The 19,202-nt window shown below is 40.9% G+C and overlaps 3 protein-coding genes across 3 annotated transcripts in view; all 3 read right to left on the bottom strand.

The window, feature by feature from the left end:
- Window positions 1–63: 63 nt before the first annotated feature.
- On the bottom strand, window positions 64–2,434 carry LOC134213083 (ankyrin repeat domain-containing protein 39). The gene is made up of 4 exons (XM_062691665.1): window positions 2,300–2,434; window positions 1,300–1,496; window positions 1,007–1,210; window positions 64–951 (listed from the first exon to the last, which is right to left on the bottom strand). Exons 2-4 carry the CDS (start codon window positions 1,445–1,447, stop codon window positions 701–703), a joined length of 603 nt encoding a protein of 200 aa, XP_062547649.1. The 5' UTR covers window positions 1,448–1,496; window positions 2,300–2,434; the 3' UTR covers window positions 64–700.
- LOC134213085 (uncharacterized) lies at window positions 1,457–2,127 on the bottom strand. The gene has a single exon (XM_062691667.1). It carries the CDS (start codon window positions 2,125–2,127, stop codon window positions 1,795–1,797), a length of 333 nt encoding a protein of 110 aa, XP_062547651.1. The 3' UTR covers window positions 1,457–1,794.
- LOC134213084 (uncharacterized) overlaps window positions 2,255–19,202 on the bottom strand; it is a 37,005-nt gene continuing 20,057 nt past the window's right edge. The window contains exons 2-4 of the mRNA XM_062691666.1: window positions 15,653–15,745; window positions 15,329–15,432; window positions 2,255–2,464 (exon numbers count right to left, since the gene is read on the bottom strand). Coding sequence (XP_062547650.1) covers window positions 2,255–2,464; window positions 15,329–15,432; window positions 15,653–15,734 — 396 coding nt within the window. The 5' untranslated portion in view covers window positions 15,735–15,745. The remainder of the gene's footprint in view (window positions 2,465–15,328; window positions 15,433–15,652; window positions 15,746–19,202) is intronic.

The raw sequence follows: 19,202 nt of genomic DNA, 5'->3' as shown, positions 1-19,202 counted from the left end.
TTTACTCCACTGTATAGCTACTAGTCTACTTGTTGAGGACATGTGATATCCAAAAGAAAGACGTTTATAGCGTACTCTATACATTTATGCTTTGTTCAGAAACAAGTAGTTACAACAATTTTGTTTGCAAATCACACTTGCTTATTAAAGACTACTGATTGCTAATATTTACTAATGATGTTCGAATGTGTACACAAAAGTCTAGTCATAGTTAAGATGATGTTCTTCTACGCAATTCACTCAAGAAATTTGGTGTATAGTATATGGTAAATTAATCCTCTTTATAGGGTGAAAAAAGATAAAATTTAGAATTCATTCTTATCTATTAAGAACAGTTGTGGTATAATAAAAATAGTCACAATATGACAATGTTAATATTTTGAAACATCATGGTCAATCTAATATCAGAAAATGTTGTTAATTATATAAACTACCTGAATCGAAAAACACTTAAATATTTATTCGTTAAATTACAACATCGCTGAGCAACTATCACAAAGTAGACTATTGTTCGACCCCTTTAGTTTAATGTGTACATAGTTTGTGTTACGTGATAAGGTACGCAGCTTAACTTAAGAGGGAAATTAAACAAAGGATTGAAAGGAAAAGCTCCGCTGACGCACGCTTCGAAACAACGGAAGGGGTGTTTTCGAGACATGAGCTAATTTTATGCGTGAGGGAGACGCGCCGGAATCAGATCTTACCTGCAAAATGAGTCGAAGACTTCGACCAACCGTTGCCGATGAGCTGATTGTTCCGGTACCAGTTGGAGTGGGACTTTTTCTTTGCCATCATGAATCGTCGCAAGAGAGGAATCAAACTGTAGCAAGCTACGACACACTTCCGAATGGCACTTTTCCGCTGCACGGTGGAGGGCGGTTTTTCCATCACTGTCCTGGATAGATGGGTCCGCTTTTCGCGATAGGAGAAGGTTGACGATTTCACTGTGTCCTATGAAAACATTGAGATGAACATTGCATACAATAAAAAAAATTAAGTCACTCACCCATCATTGCGGCTCTATGCAGCGCGGTCACGCCTCCGTGGGTTTGTTCGTTTACTCCGATACCTGCATCGAGCAATACCCGACAAATTATCAGATGGCCACTTCGGGCAGCATAATGAAGTGCAGTATAGCCTGAGTTGTCCTTGACGTGCAACTGCCCTTTATCAATCAGCGATCTTAGTTTGTTTTCGTCATTATCAATAGCTGCAATTGGATGTTTTTTAGTATGATTAAGAATAAATTAAATAGAACCTTTTTTCCACCAAGTATTACGGAATATTATGAACAAATACCTGCAGTCCAAATCCCTCGCTCAAACTCCAGCTCATCCAACGATTGCGACGCGGTGGTTGTTTTACTGCAGTTGCATTGATGTTGCCGCTGCTGATGATGATCTCCGTGCTGCTGGTCGTGGTGGAGATGACGATCCGTTGGTGGCATCACGTGGCTTGTGAGATTTGACTCCGTTGGTCTTTGGCAGCGGCGATGGCTTCGTGTAAGATGAAAATAGGCAACAAGTTCAATTAGACACGGGGTGACGACGCTACACAGCGGGATGCGAATAATTCACACAACACACTAATAGGTAGATAGGTACTATGCAGAGGTGTTACACAAGACTACGTTCTGTTCAAAGAAGATTGTTATTGCGCAGAGAAGATTAAAAGCTGGGTTGCTCCAGTGTTGCTTGATGGCCTTAAATTAAAGGATCCACATCTAGGGTGGTCACCTATCGATTGCTTATGCGTGTTTGCAAACAATTTAAACTATACACAATATAGGGCTCTCTACAGCTCGCGCTGCAGTGTCCATACGACTTCCGCCTCGCCGGTGCTCGAGATAACCTTGTAGCCCAGCTGGGCCAGCGAGTTGATGATCAGAGATGGAGCCACCTTGATGACCACCCCGTTGTCGATGGGAATTGAACTAATCTGAAAGCGTTTCGACAGGGCCTGGACCTCGTCCGTGGAGCAACCGAAGATGGAACTATCCCGGGCGTACAGCGATCCTTTCACGAACACGTACGCATAGGTGCCCTCTGACGGTAGTATCGGAATCGGTACCGTCACCAGGTTGTTCGTGAGGGAGTTCTGATTCGTGGTCGAATTTGGCGATTCCATCTTACAAAACGTACAAAATCACACACGTAGTGGTTATTCAAAGGGTTGCCACAATAGAAATCGGGTCCGTTTGTAAAGTACCGAGAGGGGGGGTTTCCACTAAATACTAGCACCACCACCTTTTTGTCTACTCCGGTACGTCAATCTTATTGCTGGGTGGGTAGTTATTCACCTCGCGGTCAAAGTTTGCCAGGTTATCACGCTCGACGATGGCGGACGAAGTTTCACTAGCGAATGGTTCCGGATCGTGAAACTCCTTGCGCATAGTCCACATATACTCGTTGTAGTCCTGTTTGACCGCAGTCGATGACGAGGCGACCACGCGGTATCCTAGTACCTGAAACGAGGGAAAACAAAAATACTGGGATGAAAATTGTGGTAAAGGGGTGTTCTAAATATGTATCAAATTCTACTACTTTAGGTTCTTTCTCCTAAACTCTTAGCCATTATTGATTCTGTTTAACGTTTAACATTAAATTTTCTCTGTGATTGAATACCCGAAGGAATTCGGATTGGGCGTAAACTGCTGAAATAAATGCGTAAAACACAGCTGTTTTGAGCGTAATTGTAAATTGGGAAAGGTAACATATTTAACGAGAGTTGAGCAATAATTTCATACCCGATAAACTGAAAACAAAGCCTATTTACTAGTCATTATCCCCAATGATGAAAATGGTATCAGTATTGGCTACCACTTATGCTATACACCCCCGGAAATAATTATAACGCATTCGCTGATTTTCATAAAAAATGGTCATGTTTGATGATCAAAAGCTCGATTTCTAGCATCCCGGCCTAAAATGACCTAATTTTATAATTAATGATTGTTTTGCATACAAATGTTTACTGAAAAGGCTAGTGGCTTTATTTATTTAATTATTTCCTACTAAAACGTGCCTTTTCAGTTAACATTTGTATGCAGAACAACCATACAAAAAACAATCAATAATTCCAGCGTTTAATTACACCAATTATTTCGATATCTTTGCAGATACGAATTTCGACCACAACTGTGTGGTCGTCTTCAGTGTCTCGTACTTGACTCGACCGTCTTAGACGGTTGAATACATTCCACTAAAAAGAGCTTAACATATTTTTTCTGAATCAATAATTGAAAATTTAGGTTTGACTAAGATACCAGAAATGTCCTCAATCTAATCGCTAGAAATCGAGATTTTGTGCTTCAAACATGACCTTTTTGTATGAAAATCATCTAATGCAACAACACGCAACGCAAGAGCTGCAATGGCCTTCTTATCTACATAGTTGCGATTTGGCCACGCAGGCTCCGCCTACTATACGACGTTAGTACAGACGGGTGATCGTTCAAACCTGAGTTTGTGCAATGTTCCAGGCACACTGTCATTTTAACACGCTGACACGTCGCACCTTTCAGACGTACCCTAAACCAGATACAGTTGGGAGGAGCTGCTGGACATGTTTCGGAAAGTTAATACAGTAGAAGCATCAGAAGTATATTAACACGCTAGAGGCCCTGTTACTCCGTACCGCATTTGTGATCAACATGATTCAACCAAAGTTACATCGTAATATCTTCTCTACATCTTGTCTTTCTCTCACTCTTCTTTTCACATTTCTTTTCTCTCTTCTTCCTCTCCATCTTATCTATCGGTGCAGATTCCAGCGATACAGTCTGAGATCTACTCTAGTCGAAAACTTCCGTCCTGGTTAAAAAAGAGCTGTGAAATATCAGCGCTTTCGTCTACGTGGATCGACTGTTGGGGAAAAGGATGCAACGATAAGCTCTGGAAATGTATGAATACACCTGTACTTGCCTGTGGGGCACTTTGCCCCACAGTACTAGCTGCTGTCGAAACCATTACACTACAGGGTGACCACTCTTGCCGACAAAATAAATTCCCGGGTTTTTCCGGTTTTCCCGGTAGGTTTTCCAAAATTTTCCCGGAAAAGCCTGATAATGTTTTGAGCACTCTAGTCCATGTTACGTGAAAAATGTATTTTATTTGAACGAAGAAAATAGTTTCTTGGTATGCATATACAATGTTCAATATCTTTTGTAAGTATCGATTAAGTTATTTTATAATAAGCATTGCGCTCTAACATTCCAACAGACTGCTGTAAAAGACTTTAACTGCTGCTTCGTCCAAAAAGCTTTTTGAGATATTGATTGTGGTCTAGAACCTATATGTGGCTAGCTCTGAGGTAGCCTCTATCCATCTCTGGCCATGCTCTATGAAAATAACAAAAACCGCACATGTAGGAAAAAATATAAAAATATTTCAACATGGTTAATTGATGAGTCATTTATCCATTTTTATCTAAATAATGTTCATATGCCTAATTGTTTCTCTGCCTTTTTCATTGATAGTCAAACAGTACCAACAGCCTGTTTGCTCTACCAGTCTTTTGCTGTAAAAAGGCAAGCGAGGACTTCATTTTCAATCAAACTTGAGCTTGAGCTTCTTGAGCTTTATTGACTGACCATGACCATGATCAGATCAGCTGTTCTTGCACAGAGAACAACAGATGTTTTGCTAGGGAAGGGGAGGAATTGATGTTGTATTCACTGACCCACTGCAAACCGATTATACCTCTGCAATTGCCACTAGTTCATGCGGAATTTTATAGATTTTTTTTTTTGGGTGAGGTTGGCGGGCAGAGGTTCGTCTTGGTTCACGAGTTGCCAGTGTGGTAGGAGAAAGCTATTGATGGAATTTTAATTGGATATAGGAAGCTAGCATTCCGATCATTTTCAATTCTAGCAGTTACTGCTAAAATAGTCAATTTGAAGATGTAGGATAGAAATGGAAACGGTATGGAAGTCCATTTCCTGTTCTAGCGATTGTAAGCAGTGCTAGTGTCTTGTCCAAGATTGGTGAGATTTTACGCGTTTTGTATTCGTGTAAATTGCAAAAAAAGGAAAATAATCGTGGTAAGTAGTTAAGTGTAAAATGTCCCTGCTCCCACGAACCTTACGAACGCAGCCAACACTACACTGTCCCATGAAAGGACGACAGTGATACCGCTACTCACCACCAGGGACGCCTAGAAAGACATCGAATGGGCGGCCATGGGGGTGGCGAATTGGGTGGTCAGCATGTGGCGGAATTCATGGGCGACAACGGGTCAACGGTCAGAGGCTTGGGGTCAACGGTCACAAGAACGACAAATCATTAGCCTGGTGATTGTCGAAAGGAAAGGTTGAATTGAGAGGCTGAAAAAGTTATTAAGCTAGCAGAGAAAAGTTATAGAAGTTGGAAAATTGAAGAAGTTGGTAGAAGAGAAAGTTAAAAGGAGTTAGTGTAAAAGACTGGACATCTAGGACCTCGCGGTTTTTGTTTTAAAAACCCCCTTGTGATTTCCCATAAATGCCATTCTGGGAAAGCCGTTACACAACCCGATACCTGCTTTAGTGATGTGTGTTGACCTAGTACTCCAAAAACCCAGGATTTTCCAGCACGTCTACGGACTGCTGAAGCCTTGAGTCCGTTATCATACTTGAGGAGCGCAGGACATAGACAGAGGGTCCACAAGAAGTAACATATACTTTTGGAATATAAATTTAATATAAATTTGAAAGAATGTAAATTTGAGGAAATTCCCGGTAACATGTTCAAATTCCCGTGTTTTTCCCGGTTTTCCCGGATTCCCGGGTGAGTGGCCACCCTGACACTAGTTCGCCAATACCGACAACAGCCAGCATTGGGGATGCGCTTTGTGTAATGCTGTTTCGGTTACGTCCTTATCCAGGCGAGAAAACGGTTCCGGTTTGATGATGACCTGTAATTTTGGCAAGGCAGTATCTGTGTACAGATGAATAGTTCGAGTACTGACCTGTAGGAGGCCAGTGCCCCACAGTACCAGCCGTTACCGAAACTACTACACCATTGATTCCAGATACACCGGCAACAGCCGGTACTGGGGAAAAGCTTTGTGTAGTGCAGGGCTGCCCAACGTACGGCCCGTGGGCCGAATGCGGCCCTCGGCTCCATTTTTTGTGGCCCGCGGCATGTAAGAAAAATAACCTCATAATTGGCCCACCAGCTTTTCTACCTGTCTTCAGAAATTTTTTTTTCATTATTCTTTATTCAATATGTAAGTTTTAAATTAAATCTCGCGCTGCAAAATTATTAATTTTAATTTGAAACGAAAAATAATATTTACACAATTTGAAATGATTGCATAAGCGACCCCAAGACACAATAGGTTGATGTGGAACACGCGTTTTCAATACAGATTGGTCAAAGTAGTTTATGTTCACGTTGAAAAAGGATAGCCTCTTTGCCTAATTTGTTCGGAAAATTTTGCTATATTGAAGAATAAAATCTGAATCCAATTTCTATGAAATATGATATTTGAAAGGGCCCAGGTAGGAAACAAAAGTTGATAGAAATTCAAAGGTTTCATTTTAAATTTCCATTCATTGGTTCAAATTATTGGTACAATGAATTATAGAAGCAACAAACTCTTTTTACTCGAGCTAATACGAAGTCAGAAAATCAGCGGAAAATCAATTGCGGTTAGCAAGATTTTGGCAATACGGATGAATTTGTTCCAGGACGGAAAAAATGTTGAGGAATGTATTTCGGTTGTTGTTGACATCGTGTCCAAAGGAAACAGCCTCCTTCTGTAACATAGTTTGCGTGGAACACGGGGAAGAGTAAAAGTTATCGCAGAAGATTTGAAATCTATGTAACGTGAAAAAGTCATCAGCTTCATATGTTACTCTCTCGCAACCGATTAAAATACCGTCGTGAAAAACGTGGCAAAGGTGGCTGTCTTCATGGTCATTTTTGAATGACAGAAAAATTGGCAACTTTATTCCCAATGCAGGGAACAACTAACGGGGAAAACCTGAGGGCTGTAAAGACCTGTGTAAAGGAACTTTTTTCTCCTTCGAAAACTAAAGTGACCTTACGATTGATAGAACACCAGCAATGACAAGAAAGAACAATGGCGTTGTGTTGTGACAATTCTAAGCAAGGAAAAGCATTCACATAGGTATGGCGATATGTCCCTTCCATTCCATATTTACCAAAAGAATCGATATGCGAAAACGATCAATATTCCTCAAGTATTGACGATCGTTTTTTAGACAATCAACTTTATCAACGTTAGGGAACTCAACCCCCACCAATTATAAATAATGTTGACGGAAATGGAAACCGAATACGGAGACTTGCTGTATTATTGTGAATTTCATTCACTTAGCCTTGATATCATCCTTGAGAGATTTTATCCTTTTGGAAATGACTTGAAATCTGGTACATTTCTCTCATCCTGTTGAAAACAGTGCAAATCTGTTCAATATGCTGGTAAAGTATTGAAATTTCCAATTTTTAACATCCGGTAAACGGTGTGAGTAGATTACCTTAATGTTTCAAATAGATCTCTAATGCAACGACAAAACAAAATAAACAAAAGATTGTTTTAACGCAATTAAATCGTGTTTAGTTTTTCTAGAAAATGAAAATATATTTTTTTGAAAATAATGAAAAAGTTATGAACCAAATATTTTCTGGCCCGCCAGCAAATATGAATTCTAAAAATTGGCCCGTGGCTTGAAAAGGTTGGGCAGGCCTGGTGTAGTGCGATGCGATGTTGGGGAGTAAAACTATCGAAGACCTTGATTAGGGTTTTTCTCCGGTATCTCCGACTCCTCGAAGTCCATTGTCGTGAGGTGGTGGGTGACTGTTTTTTGGCGACGGGCTTGGCTCTGGTGATGTGGCCGGTTTTTGAGTAATGTATTTCGGAGCTCTTCCACGCTTTGTCTCCTGAACGGCTGGGGAGTTATTCCTGGATCGAGTGATGGGGCCTGTCGTTGTGTAGGTTGGTCGTTATTCATGTACGGTTTTTCTTGGCTGAATGTTTCGCTAGTATGGCTCTGTTTTACTTGACCAGCTTGTTACTTCGTTTGTCTGATAAAGGCATGCATTTGATCTATCCGCTTATCTTTTCGTCTTCTCGTAGTTTGTAAATTTCCCCGTCTTTTCGTGTCATGACCGCTTCGAGCTCCTTTAGCCTTTTCTCGAAAGTATTCTGTTGCGCTGTTGCCTGCACATAGCTACCTCCTACATGCTGTTCGGCTCGTTTTCTAGCATCCGGAAAGCTTAAGTTATCACGAACTTTAATTTTGATGACCTCTATTTCCTTTTTGTAAACCGGGCACTGGCGATTGGTCGGTCGATGGTTTCCTTTACAATTCCGACAGAATTATGCTTCGTTGCACTCTTCCTCCCCGTAGAAATTGCCAGAACAGTTAAAGCAGCGTTGCGGTTCAGGGCATCGGACGCGAGTGTGGCCGTAGCTGAAGCATCCAAAGCAAAGCATCAGATCCGGGAAGTATGGACGAGTGGCAACACGCAGAAGGCCTACGTTGATATACTCCGGGTAGATTGTCTTATTGAACGAAAGTATCTCGTTCAAGGTAATCCGCTGGACACGGATGACATTTTCCTTGGTCAGTTCCGCCAGAATATCTTTCTCTTCCATGTGGATCACGTCGTAGCAGGAGATGACGCACCGGCTGACGTTAAACTTCAATGGAGCAACTTCTATTTCAGTTCCGTCGATTAATTTTGTTTGCTTTAGCAGCTTAACAACTTGAATGGGGTCACGGACACTTAGAGTGTACTTGGTCCCTTGCGCATCAGTTTTGGCATTCTCAATTTGACCAGCACATGCCTCTACGGACGTCTATCCGATTACGAGGGGTTTTTCGGGAGTGGGATTTCATTGTTTCCGGTTAGCTGCAAAAATGTCAACTTGCCGAATTTATTCGTCTGGTCCATAAAATTCGGTAGTGTGCGTTTTACGGACCCGCCTGGGTCGCCACTTCTGTCGTCCTCCGCAGCTCAAAAGGCTACCATTTTTAAAACCAACTTTTTCACATGTATTGTTTCTGTGCAATGCCAACCGAGTAGGAGTATTTAGTTATGTCTGGCATCCACACACAGCTTCGTGTCTTATGTATTGATTTGGTTTGCATATTCTCAAGAACGAAAATTGGGCAACTATGAAGAAAAGCAAGAACATCTTACCGCCTTGAACAAACATGTTGATCACAGGATTTGGAGAACCATTAACAATAACTTATGCATCTACTGTTGATAGGGACACGGCAGGTATTTTCGTCTGTTCGTCATAGTCTTGAAAACCAATAAAAGAGACGCTTTTTTGTAAAACTCATACGTACCAAATCGTAAGCTCAGGAGAAACGTTCTAGCAAATGAACGTTGCTTTCGTTGGTTTTAGAGCCCCTACGACGATGGACGGAAATACCTGCCGTGTCCCTACCACACGTTTGAACACACCGTTCGAGACCCATTGGAACACGACGCCTAGACGACAGTGATGTTATGGTAGAATGCTGTCTGTTTTAAATAGTTTTATAGGCAGATTTAATCCGGAAGTTGAGCGCTAGCTCTTCTGCAGCTCCAGTGACCCATTTCGGACTGCCTGGATTTCCATGACCATTATCATTTTTTGCTACCATTATCAAATGGATAATGAATCCATAAACAAACTCCCGGATTATTCAATTCAGCGCGTATTTAATTTTCATTTAGGAAACATATAGTAAGAACAAAATGAAACAATTTTAAGAAATTATGTAATCCATTGCCAAAAAATTGGGAAAGACTCTTAGTTCCCATGCAGCACGTTGCTGTATGCCTATCCGGTGGTTCAAGAAACCTAAAACCGGAAAAACCTAGACGTACCACCAGATAAAATAAAAACTTTAGAATATAAAAAAAGAGACAAAAAATCGCTGTCAGATAGAAGATTCATGAAATATGCAAAACTATCTACTTCCTATGGATGGAAACTTGACATCGATCCGTCACATATTGTCCTTTGAGTGTGCGGGACAAACCAATAGACGCAATAGCCGTACTCTATCAATTTGAATCATTGTAGCATCACACAGTACTTCCGGAATTCATCATCTAGCCACTGCAACCCAGTCGTCAAATTATTCACCGGGACGCACAATCGATACTAGCTGTAAGGAAGCCCCTATTCCTCTAAGCGCAGTCGAGCTCCCGCTGCCAGCAACCAGCAGCCGTCCCGGTCCTGCGTCTAAGTTGGGAGACGGAGTCTTCCGAAATCCTATAACCGGCAAGAACAATCAGTTACCAGTATCTTCTGTATCTAAGAGCGTTCCGATTTCCAGTATTGCTACACCATCTCCACGCCAGTTCAACTGCTTGTTACCGGATGTTTCCAGTGATAGCCGTGCGGTTCCAGAATCTCCGTATATCTTGATATACTACCAGAACATCAGCGGGATCAATAGTTCTCTTGCCAATTATCATTTGGCCCTTAGCGATGGCTGCTATGACGTCTATGCCTTCACTGAAACCTGGCTCAACAATGATACCACCGTAAATCAACTCTCCGACCTTACGAGGTGAACCCGCCCAGGGCCGAAAACCTCATTTATAAAGATAATAATAATAACAACTCTCCGACGAATCATACTGCGTTTATCGGTAAGGTAGGTCATCTTCTAACAGTAACAAAAACACTTGAGGGGTGTTCTGTTAGCTGTTCGCTCCTGCTTCAAATCTCGCTTAGTAAGTCCTCCTGACAACTCGTCGGTTAAGCAATTGTGGGTCGCTGTAGCTACTGCTGATTCATACACTCGCTACACTCTCTTCATTTGCGTTTTTTACATCCCTCTCGATCGAATCAATGATGCGTTGATCGACAGTCACCTCGCTGCGCTTAACTGGTTGGTCTCGCAATCAGGACCAAGGGACAAAATGATTCCCCTTGGTGATTTCAACTTGAGCACAATCAATTGGCAGCGCCATAAGTCGGGTTTTCTCTTCCCGATTGCTTCGAGATCCCTGATAGGCCAGACGTCTCGTTTGCTGCTTGACGTGTATTGGCAGATAAAAGTGTGGTTAAAAACAAACGATCATCATTCGATGAATTGATGATAGACGCGTTCTATGCCCTGATGCACTGTTTCTTGTGTTTAAAGTGGCATAAAATGTTTAATAATGAAAACCCTGCTTTGATTCTCACAATTGAAGTGATAGGAGAGCGTAAATTTTGATTCCAGTTAATGTAATGCCAGTAAAAAGAAGAAGCACAGCTGGACTGAACCAGATGAATGAGTATTGAGAACTCCGCGAGAGCTGTGCGGTTATGCAGGCCCCATCACCGCTCGTCAAGATTGTCATCATCCTCCCGTAAAAATGCAACGCAAGATAAAACCGCTCCGTAGCTTGCACGAACTATCTTAAAGCATTTCATACGACTTTTACAAGGCCAATTTTAACGGTATAAATGCCTTTTTTGCTCAACATGACTGGGATGCGGCTCTTCGAGATTCTGACGTCAACCTAAGCTGCTTCGACCATGTGAAACATATTACTTTACGCCATGGACCAGTTTGTTCCCGTGAGATTCATACCAGAACCGGCCTGGTCTAATTCTCATCTTAAAAGTCTGAAAAGAGTGAACCGTGCGGCCCTCAGACTACACAGCAAGTATTGTACGGACCCTACAGAAGCTAGCTATATCGAGGCCAACTCCGAATATCAGGAACTCTCTATAACGCCTTTCAAAATAGTTTGCAAAGTCGTTTCAAGAATAATCAAAAAAGTTGTTGGCGAAATAATCTGGATTGGCCTTAACGATGACTAACGGTTTATCCGAAGCCCAAACTACCAACGACATTGCTAATTTGTTCCGTACTCAATTCAGTAGTGTATTTACTAATGAATATCTCGACCCGCAAGATGTAGTTATTGCCACCAGGACTGTTCCCAGTCTTCTTGCCTCTAGGCAGCCATTGGTCATCACAAACGATTCATTAATAGCTGCTAGTAAGAAATTGAAATCCTCCACGGGATGCGGCCCAGACGGTATCCCATCGCTTGTTATTAAACATTGCGCAGAGTCCCTTGTCAGGCTGCTTACTGCAGTATTCAACCTCTCGTTGACTTCCGGGGTGTTTCCGGTTTGCTGGAAGCAGTCATATGCATTTCCAGTTTTCAAAAGGGCTGCAAGAGGATCGTATCAAACTACCGGGGAATAGCTGCGCTGTGCGCCGTTTCCAAGCTATTTGAGTTTATTGCTCTTGGCGAACTGACTTCAAGCCAAGCCCATTATATTTCAAACGACTAGCACGTGTTTGTGCCCAAACGTTCAACAACCACTAACCTAGCGTGCTTTACTTTCTTTGTAATAAGACAAATAGAGAGTAGCCATTAGGTGGATGCAATCTAAACAGATCTTTCTGCTGCATTCGACAAAATAAATCACCAGATTGCCATAGCAAAATTTGACAAATTAGGCATAAATAACGCTCTGCTCAGTTGGCTCTAATCTATTTCATAAATATTCTGTCTATCTCCAATGAAATAAAAATGCAACATTCCTTCAGGGATTCCGACGGGAATCCTCCAAGGATTCCGATGAGAATCCTTTAGTGATTTTGACGGGAATTTTCCAAGCATACCGAAGGGAACCTTCAGGGATTCTGAAGGGATTCCGACGGGAATGTTCCAGGGGTTCCAATGAGAATCTTTTAGGGTCGAATGATTTCGAAGCAATTCGTCGAGGGATTCCGATCGTCGAAAGATTCCGATGCAAAACATTGAGGGATTTCGAAGCAAAACTTCGAGAAACTTTAAGGGATTTGGGATTCCGAAGCAACTCTCCGAACGACTTCGAAACGTGGATTATGAAGGGTATCCTCTACAGATTCCCAAAGGTATCCCTTAACGATACCGAAAGGAATCCAGTGTGAATTCTTCTGCATTCCGGTTGAAATATTTCGATGATTTTGAACGGAATTCTTTAGAGATTCCAATTAAAAATTTTCTCAAAAAAAGAGAAACAAGCTCATTTGTCTTCCACACATTTCATTATGATGGGGTGGATATGGGATATACCGTGAGCGTGCCTTATTCTGCGCTGTTCCTAATTCTGCGCACATTGACAGTAAAACATTTTTTAAATTTTATTTATGTTGGGAATTTATTGTTGTCATGGGCAGATAATCTATTTTCTATATAATAAAAATGAGTTGAGTTTTCCTTCCTGACGATTTAACTCGCCAACGAACGGGTTGACCGATTTACAAGATTTTTTCCCTAATCGATTCGTTTTGGGATCCGCAAGGTTTGTATATAGGGGAAATGACGGCTTTGGCAGGTTTTGTTCTATTATTGTCAGGGGGGTTTTCTGTAACCAATTATGCTCAAATTTGGCCCAAACATTCTTCACATATCAAAGACTATTGTGGAAAATTTCATAAAATTCATAAACCCCCCTGACAATAATAGAACAAAACCTGCCAAAGCTGTTATTGGTGAAATATAAAAAATCATTAAAATACAATTTTAGGTCAGCTGTTGAGAAAAACAAAACAAACGCATTGATCTAGAGTGGGGTGCTGCAAATAAGTTCATTGTGACATTTGCAACACCCGGGCAAAGCTGAGTATTTTCCGCTAGTAAGGCATTGATTACGAGAATATCAAGAAAAACAAAATCGGTAAAATCGGAAAATGTCAAAAAATGGCCTCCTTAGCAGCTGCTTAGCAGCAGTGCTAAAACGTTCGTAAGCAAAATATTCTCGAATTTGATCAAACAAAGATTTGGACTCTTTTTTTAAAGCTTAGTGTAAATGTAGATTATTTGCTGCTTCAATATGATGAAAATCGGCTTTCAGAGTATAACGGCTTTCTATCTTATAGAAAGCAATTTATGTTGCGCAGAATATGACACAAAATTTACTTCCTGTTTCTAATTGTCCGCGCGGGCCCGGATTATGAACACAAATAGGACATCGCAACTGTTTTGGCAAGGGAACATATTTTAAAATGTTGGAATGAAAAAAGAAGTGGAATAAAATGCGATGATAAATTATCCGGAAAAAATACAAGGGACATCTGCAACTTGGCCTTGCGCACCACAGCTCCGCTAAGTGTTTTTTTTCCTTCGAGGTATCTAATCGAAATGTGTATATCACGTGGCTAGTACGAATAATTTTCCCTGTAAAATCGACATAATTTTCCACTTGAAAATTTGCTAGGCCGGACTGGGATTCCGACACTTATAAGCAATATTAGTATTTATGTAGGACTGGTCTTATTATTCGCGTTGGATTACATTTATTTCCATTCCATATGAATATTCGATTTGATTGGAATATACAAATCGGACAGTGGCGTAGCCACGGGGGTGGTTTTGGGCATAAAACCCCCCCCAAAGACAAAATTTTTGGAAGAAAAATTTTTTTTCGAAAAAAAAATTGTTCAGAAAACCCCCCCCAGACCAATTTTCTGGCTACGCCACTGAAATCGGATAATAGTCTTGAAAAATGAATAAGTTTTTTGTGCACATACACGCACACACAAACATCATCTCAATTCATCGCAGCTGAGTCGATTGGGTTTGGGTTATTTATATTAAAGTTCGTATTGACGCGGACTTATACTTAGCGTACAAGTACGTTAAAACGTTGTAGTCAGATGGACTTTAAGAAGCCAATAAACATCCCAATAAACAATTTAATCTGAATAAGCCTGATTAGCGAAATAAGCTCTTCATCAGCTTCTAATGTATGTTAGGATGGCACTAAAAACGTGCAATAATGAAATATTTTATTTACGCCAATGCAGGTGGAATAATTTTTTAAATGATCTGCAATATATGAAGATTTATAATGATAAATGTGCGCAATTGCAGCATATTAGGCCAAAGTTTGAGCCCTATACCCTATTACAATTTAAATGATACAGTTTATTTGATATTAAACACATCTGCCTTAATTGCTACAGTGGGTTCAGGTTGCATAATTAAACTTCTTGTACCAGCATAGCTGAAAAATGCTAGCGTGTCAAGCCTCAACTAACTGAGCCGCAGTTAAAGCTCATGTTCGTGCCTAGTTTTGCATGCTATTTTTATGATACATGTGAAACATAAGATAAGAGAAGAGTACCTTAAACACAACACTTATTCGTACCGGTGCTAAACGTTTGAACAATTGAAGCAGCTGATCAGCGAAGATGAAGCAACGAAATATTTCACATACGCAGACTGGCCCTGCCGATCTGAACGATGCTGATGGAAGAGTCTGGGACGAATCGAATGAAGAGTAACTTAGGCAAGTCATTACCCCAGAATTTGAAACGAACGCCATATGATTTCTTAGAATGGGAATTGATGTGCAGTACCCACTTGAACGAACTCACCTCTAGTGCAGTCAATATCACACACGGATGCTGCAGATAGACGATCGTAGACTCATCACTGTATCCACCGCAAGGAAATCGGTTCAGCTGCTCGAGATCGGCCGCTGAAAAAAAAATACATGTTTGGTAAAAACGAACCATCTTAATTAAAGGTAAAGATTAATTATCGGGATATAAATCTTACTATACATATAGTTAAGGGACACCGATGTATATAACATTTTATCCACCTCTATATAGCAAGTACAAGTGCCTAATTAACACCACTTGAATTGACTGAATGCCATTCAATTTAGCTAATAGGAATTTGAATCCCGAACCTACCTTTCAATCCCGAGACCAGCACTCGAAACGGGTACTTGTGGCTGTAGGAAGCTAGATTACCGCGTATCAGAATGTATGGCATTGAAGTTCAATCTGAAACGAGGCGAAAAGAATGTGGGAAATGTAGTAAGAACCATTGAGTGTTAGAGAAAGTGAAAAAACGACCAAATTTGGACATAAAAGATGGCAGAGGAGGAAACCCAATAGTTGGGTAATTAGGCTCTTTATTCATGATTCGATGCGTGAAACCGGTTCCGCCGCGATGCGATGATTGGCGTGGGTGTGTTTCTGCCGGCGATAAAAATGTATTGTGCACATATTATATAGGTATATGCATATATTTTTAGAACCACTGACAAGCTAATATTGCAGCGATACATCGAAAGGCGTGAAACAAGGTTGGGCTTGAATGACAATTGCTTCCGAGCAAAGGGTACAAACTGTGAAAAAAATTGTTTAAATTATGTTCCATTTTTAGCTTATTTTCGAGATTTTCAGAAAATCCACATATTTTATTCCAAGAACGGATTCAGAAAAAAAAAATTAACTTGCGGTACGAGAATTTCAAAAGTATTCAAAATATTCTTTAACAAAACGACCTTACAAAATTCTATAGATTTCTTTGTGCAAAAATGCTATATAGATTACCAAAGTGAACAACTGAGAAGATGCTCTCGAAAATACCAAAAGGTGTGCTGCAATTGCGATTTTTTTTTCTGTGAATTTGAATTTTTCCATTAAAGAGGAAGCAAGGCTATGCAAACAATGTTTCGAATTTACGGTTATATGAAGTTCTGTAGTAGTAGCGCGATAAACTCGAGGAAGTGGGATCGGGAGAACGGTAAAAATAAATATTCGTCTTCAACGATGTTGGTTGTTGAACATAATCCGGTTCGTAACCAGCCAAATCTGGAAATCAAATCTGCTAGAATCCTGTCGGGTTTGTGGCAAACTGAAAGATTTGGGAAATATGTAACACAGTATGACTACGTACACAGGATACAGTTTTTCAAATGGTAAGATAGCAAGAACCTTGCACCTAGCTCTATGGAGCCATGTGATTAGTGAACAAGACTTTAGAGGGAGGTATCTTGCAAATTGTAGAAAACAAAAGCGTTCAATGTAGGGTAAGACGGTATAATATGCCCCCCCTAAGGCAACTCCTCGATAACTTTTTACTTTTCAACGCAATTTATGCAAACTTTGTGTTATTTGGCAGCCCAGGAAGTCGCAAATGCATTGCCCGTGAGTAGTCATATAAAAATATTACAGATTACACGTAATAAAGCTTTTTTTAAAAGTCGTGAAAAAATGAATTTCAAAAAGTTCCTGGGCAATACGCCCCACCTTAACCAAAGAAGTTTCATAGCCCTTCATTAGTATTTTATCAATCCCATAACAAAAAGGCTACAAATCCTTATGCGCTTGACATTAAAAAACCAACGTAGGTCCATTTAAGCAGGTGTGAATTACATTTCCATATTTTCCATACAATTTGGAAGCAACTGCTGCAGGCTCGCTGCCCTTGTGTTCAGTTGGTAAGGGCATATCGTCCTGCCTACACTGGGGCGTTTTGGCCAGTGAAACATGTTTTCGAAAATCGTTACATTTTTGAAGATGGAAGCAATTTTATATCATATTAACCACTGACGTGGACTTACTTTTGAATATCTTCTCAATCTTAATCGAACAGGAATGCAGCGGACAGCCCAATCAGCGAGACGATAGAACGGAATCACCTTGGGACTTTGCGCGTAATAAAAGAAAAGAAACCTATTCGAAAACTGAACTTTATTTCGCGACGGTTTACATTTGAATGAATTGAAACGTGTTACTTTTTTTCTTGACGATGTAGGTAGGTTGATATCCCTTTAGTACATAGGCGGCGAACGGAAAAATGTCACCCCCATCTACACTTCCAACACTCCTCCTGGACATTTTACTCTATCATTGGTTAGCCTGTTCTGCTTTGTTCAACAAGCCGGTCATTTCTGCAAATTTTCTCTGTTTCACAGCACATAACGGTTTCGTCAGAATGTCTGCGGTCATTTCCTCCGAAGAACAGTATAGCAAAGCCACTACACCTGTCTCTACCAGGTCCTTGGTGAAGTAAAAGCGCGTGTCAATATGCTTCGACCTTCTATATAGCCACTCCTTTTTGACAAAATCGATACAGCTTCTGTTGTCCTCCAGTATCACTGTTGGACCGTTTCCTCTAACAGACGCCTCAGCCAGACCACCTCCTTACATGCCTCGGATAACGCAAAATAATCCATACTAAATAATGATACGCTTGCCTGCTTACGACTTGCCCAGCAAACAGTTGCACCTCCCTGTTGAAAAAGATATCCGGTGTTGGATTTCCGGTCGAGTGTATCTCCGCTCCAGTCAGCATCATTGTATCCGATCAACGTAGCCGGTCCGCTTCTTTTTGTTGCCAAACACAGCTTGTAGTGACTCGTTTTGACCAAATACCAGACGACGCGCTTGTCGACGCGTACTTGCCCAGACAACCTCAGTCGTACAGCTCACTTGGCGACTTAAGATAGAAACAGTTACGGCGATATCAGGTCGCGTATTCACTGTCACATAAAGTAGCGCTCCTACGAGATTGTGATAGAGTCGGTAGTCGTCCAGTTTCTTGCTTCCTTCGCGACTGCGATAGTATCCAATATCGATCGGAACACTCGAAACTTTAACATTTTCCAGACCGAAGAAACGAACTGCTAGTCTTTTAATGTAAGCTTCTTGGTCCAAACTGTAGTAGTAGCCGTTGTTCTTGGTCACACGAACTCCCAGGAAGTGACTCACTTCTCCAAGTGATGCACTATGGGGCCTTCCCATACAAACTAGCGGACAAAAATATTTTCTTCATTTTTTCGAGCTTATAAAATGTTTTTAATGTTGTCATAACAGGAAAATATTGTTAAGTATCAATTCCAGCCATTTCGCGACTAACTTTTGAAAAGGGCTTAATATTTTGACTCTTTTATCAATAATGTATATACATTTCCAAACGCCCTCCTTAGCCGTGCGGTAAGACGCGCGGCTACAAAGCAAGACCATGCTGAGGATGGCTGGGTTCGATTCCCGGTGCCGGTCTAGGCAATTTTCGGATTGGAAATTGTCTCAACTTCCCTGGGCATGCAAGTATCATCGTGTTAGCCTCATGATATACGAATGCAAAAATGGTAATCTGGCTTAGAAACCTCGCAGTTAATAACTGTGGAAGTGCTTAATGAACACTTAGCTGCGAGGCGGCTCTGTCCCAGTATGGGGATGTAATGCCAATAAGAAGAAGAAGAACATTTCCAAACGACATCGAATTTTTATTCACAAAATATCAAGAACAAATAGGGAAGAACGTTTATTAATATTAGAATATTGAAATTTGTGTTGCAATGATGCACACTAAGGAAAGATAGACAAGTTTTAGAGCACAAGCGTTTTGTTTTTTCAAATTGTGTTTTCTCAAAATGGCGTACCACCATATTGTTATGCTCAGCCGCTGCCAATAGGATTCGAAAAGTTGTTAAAGTGGCAACTGGCG

This window comes from Armigeres subalbatus, chromosome 2 (genome assembly GCF_024139115.2).
Source record: "Armigeres subalbatus isolate Guangzhou_Male chromosome 2, GZ_Asu_2, whole genome shotgun sequence".
Lineage (NCBI taxonomy): Eukaryota > Metazoa > Arthropoda > Insecta > Diptera > Culicidae > Armigeres > Armigeres subalbatus.
The sequence above is the reverse complement of the archived record's forward strand: the minus strand, read 5'-3'. Positions and strand labels throughout refer to the sequence as shown.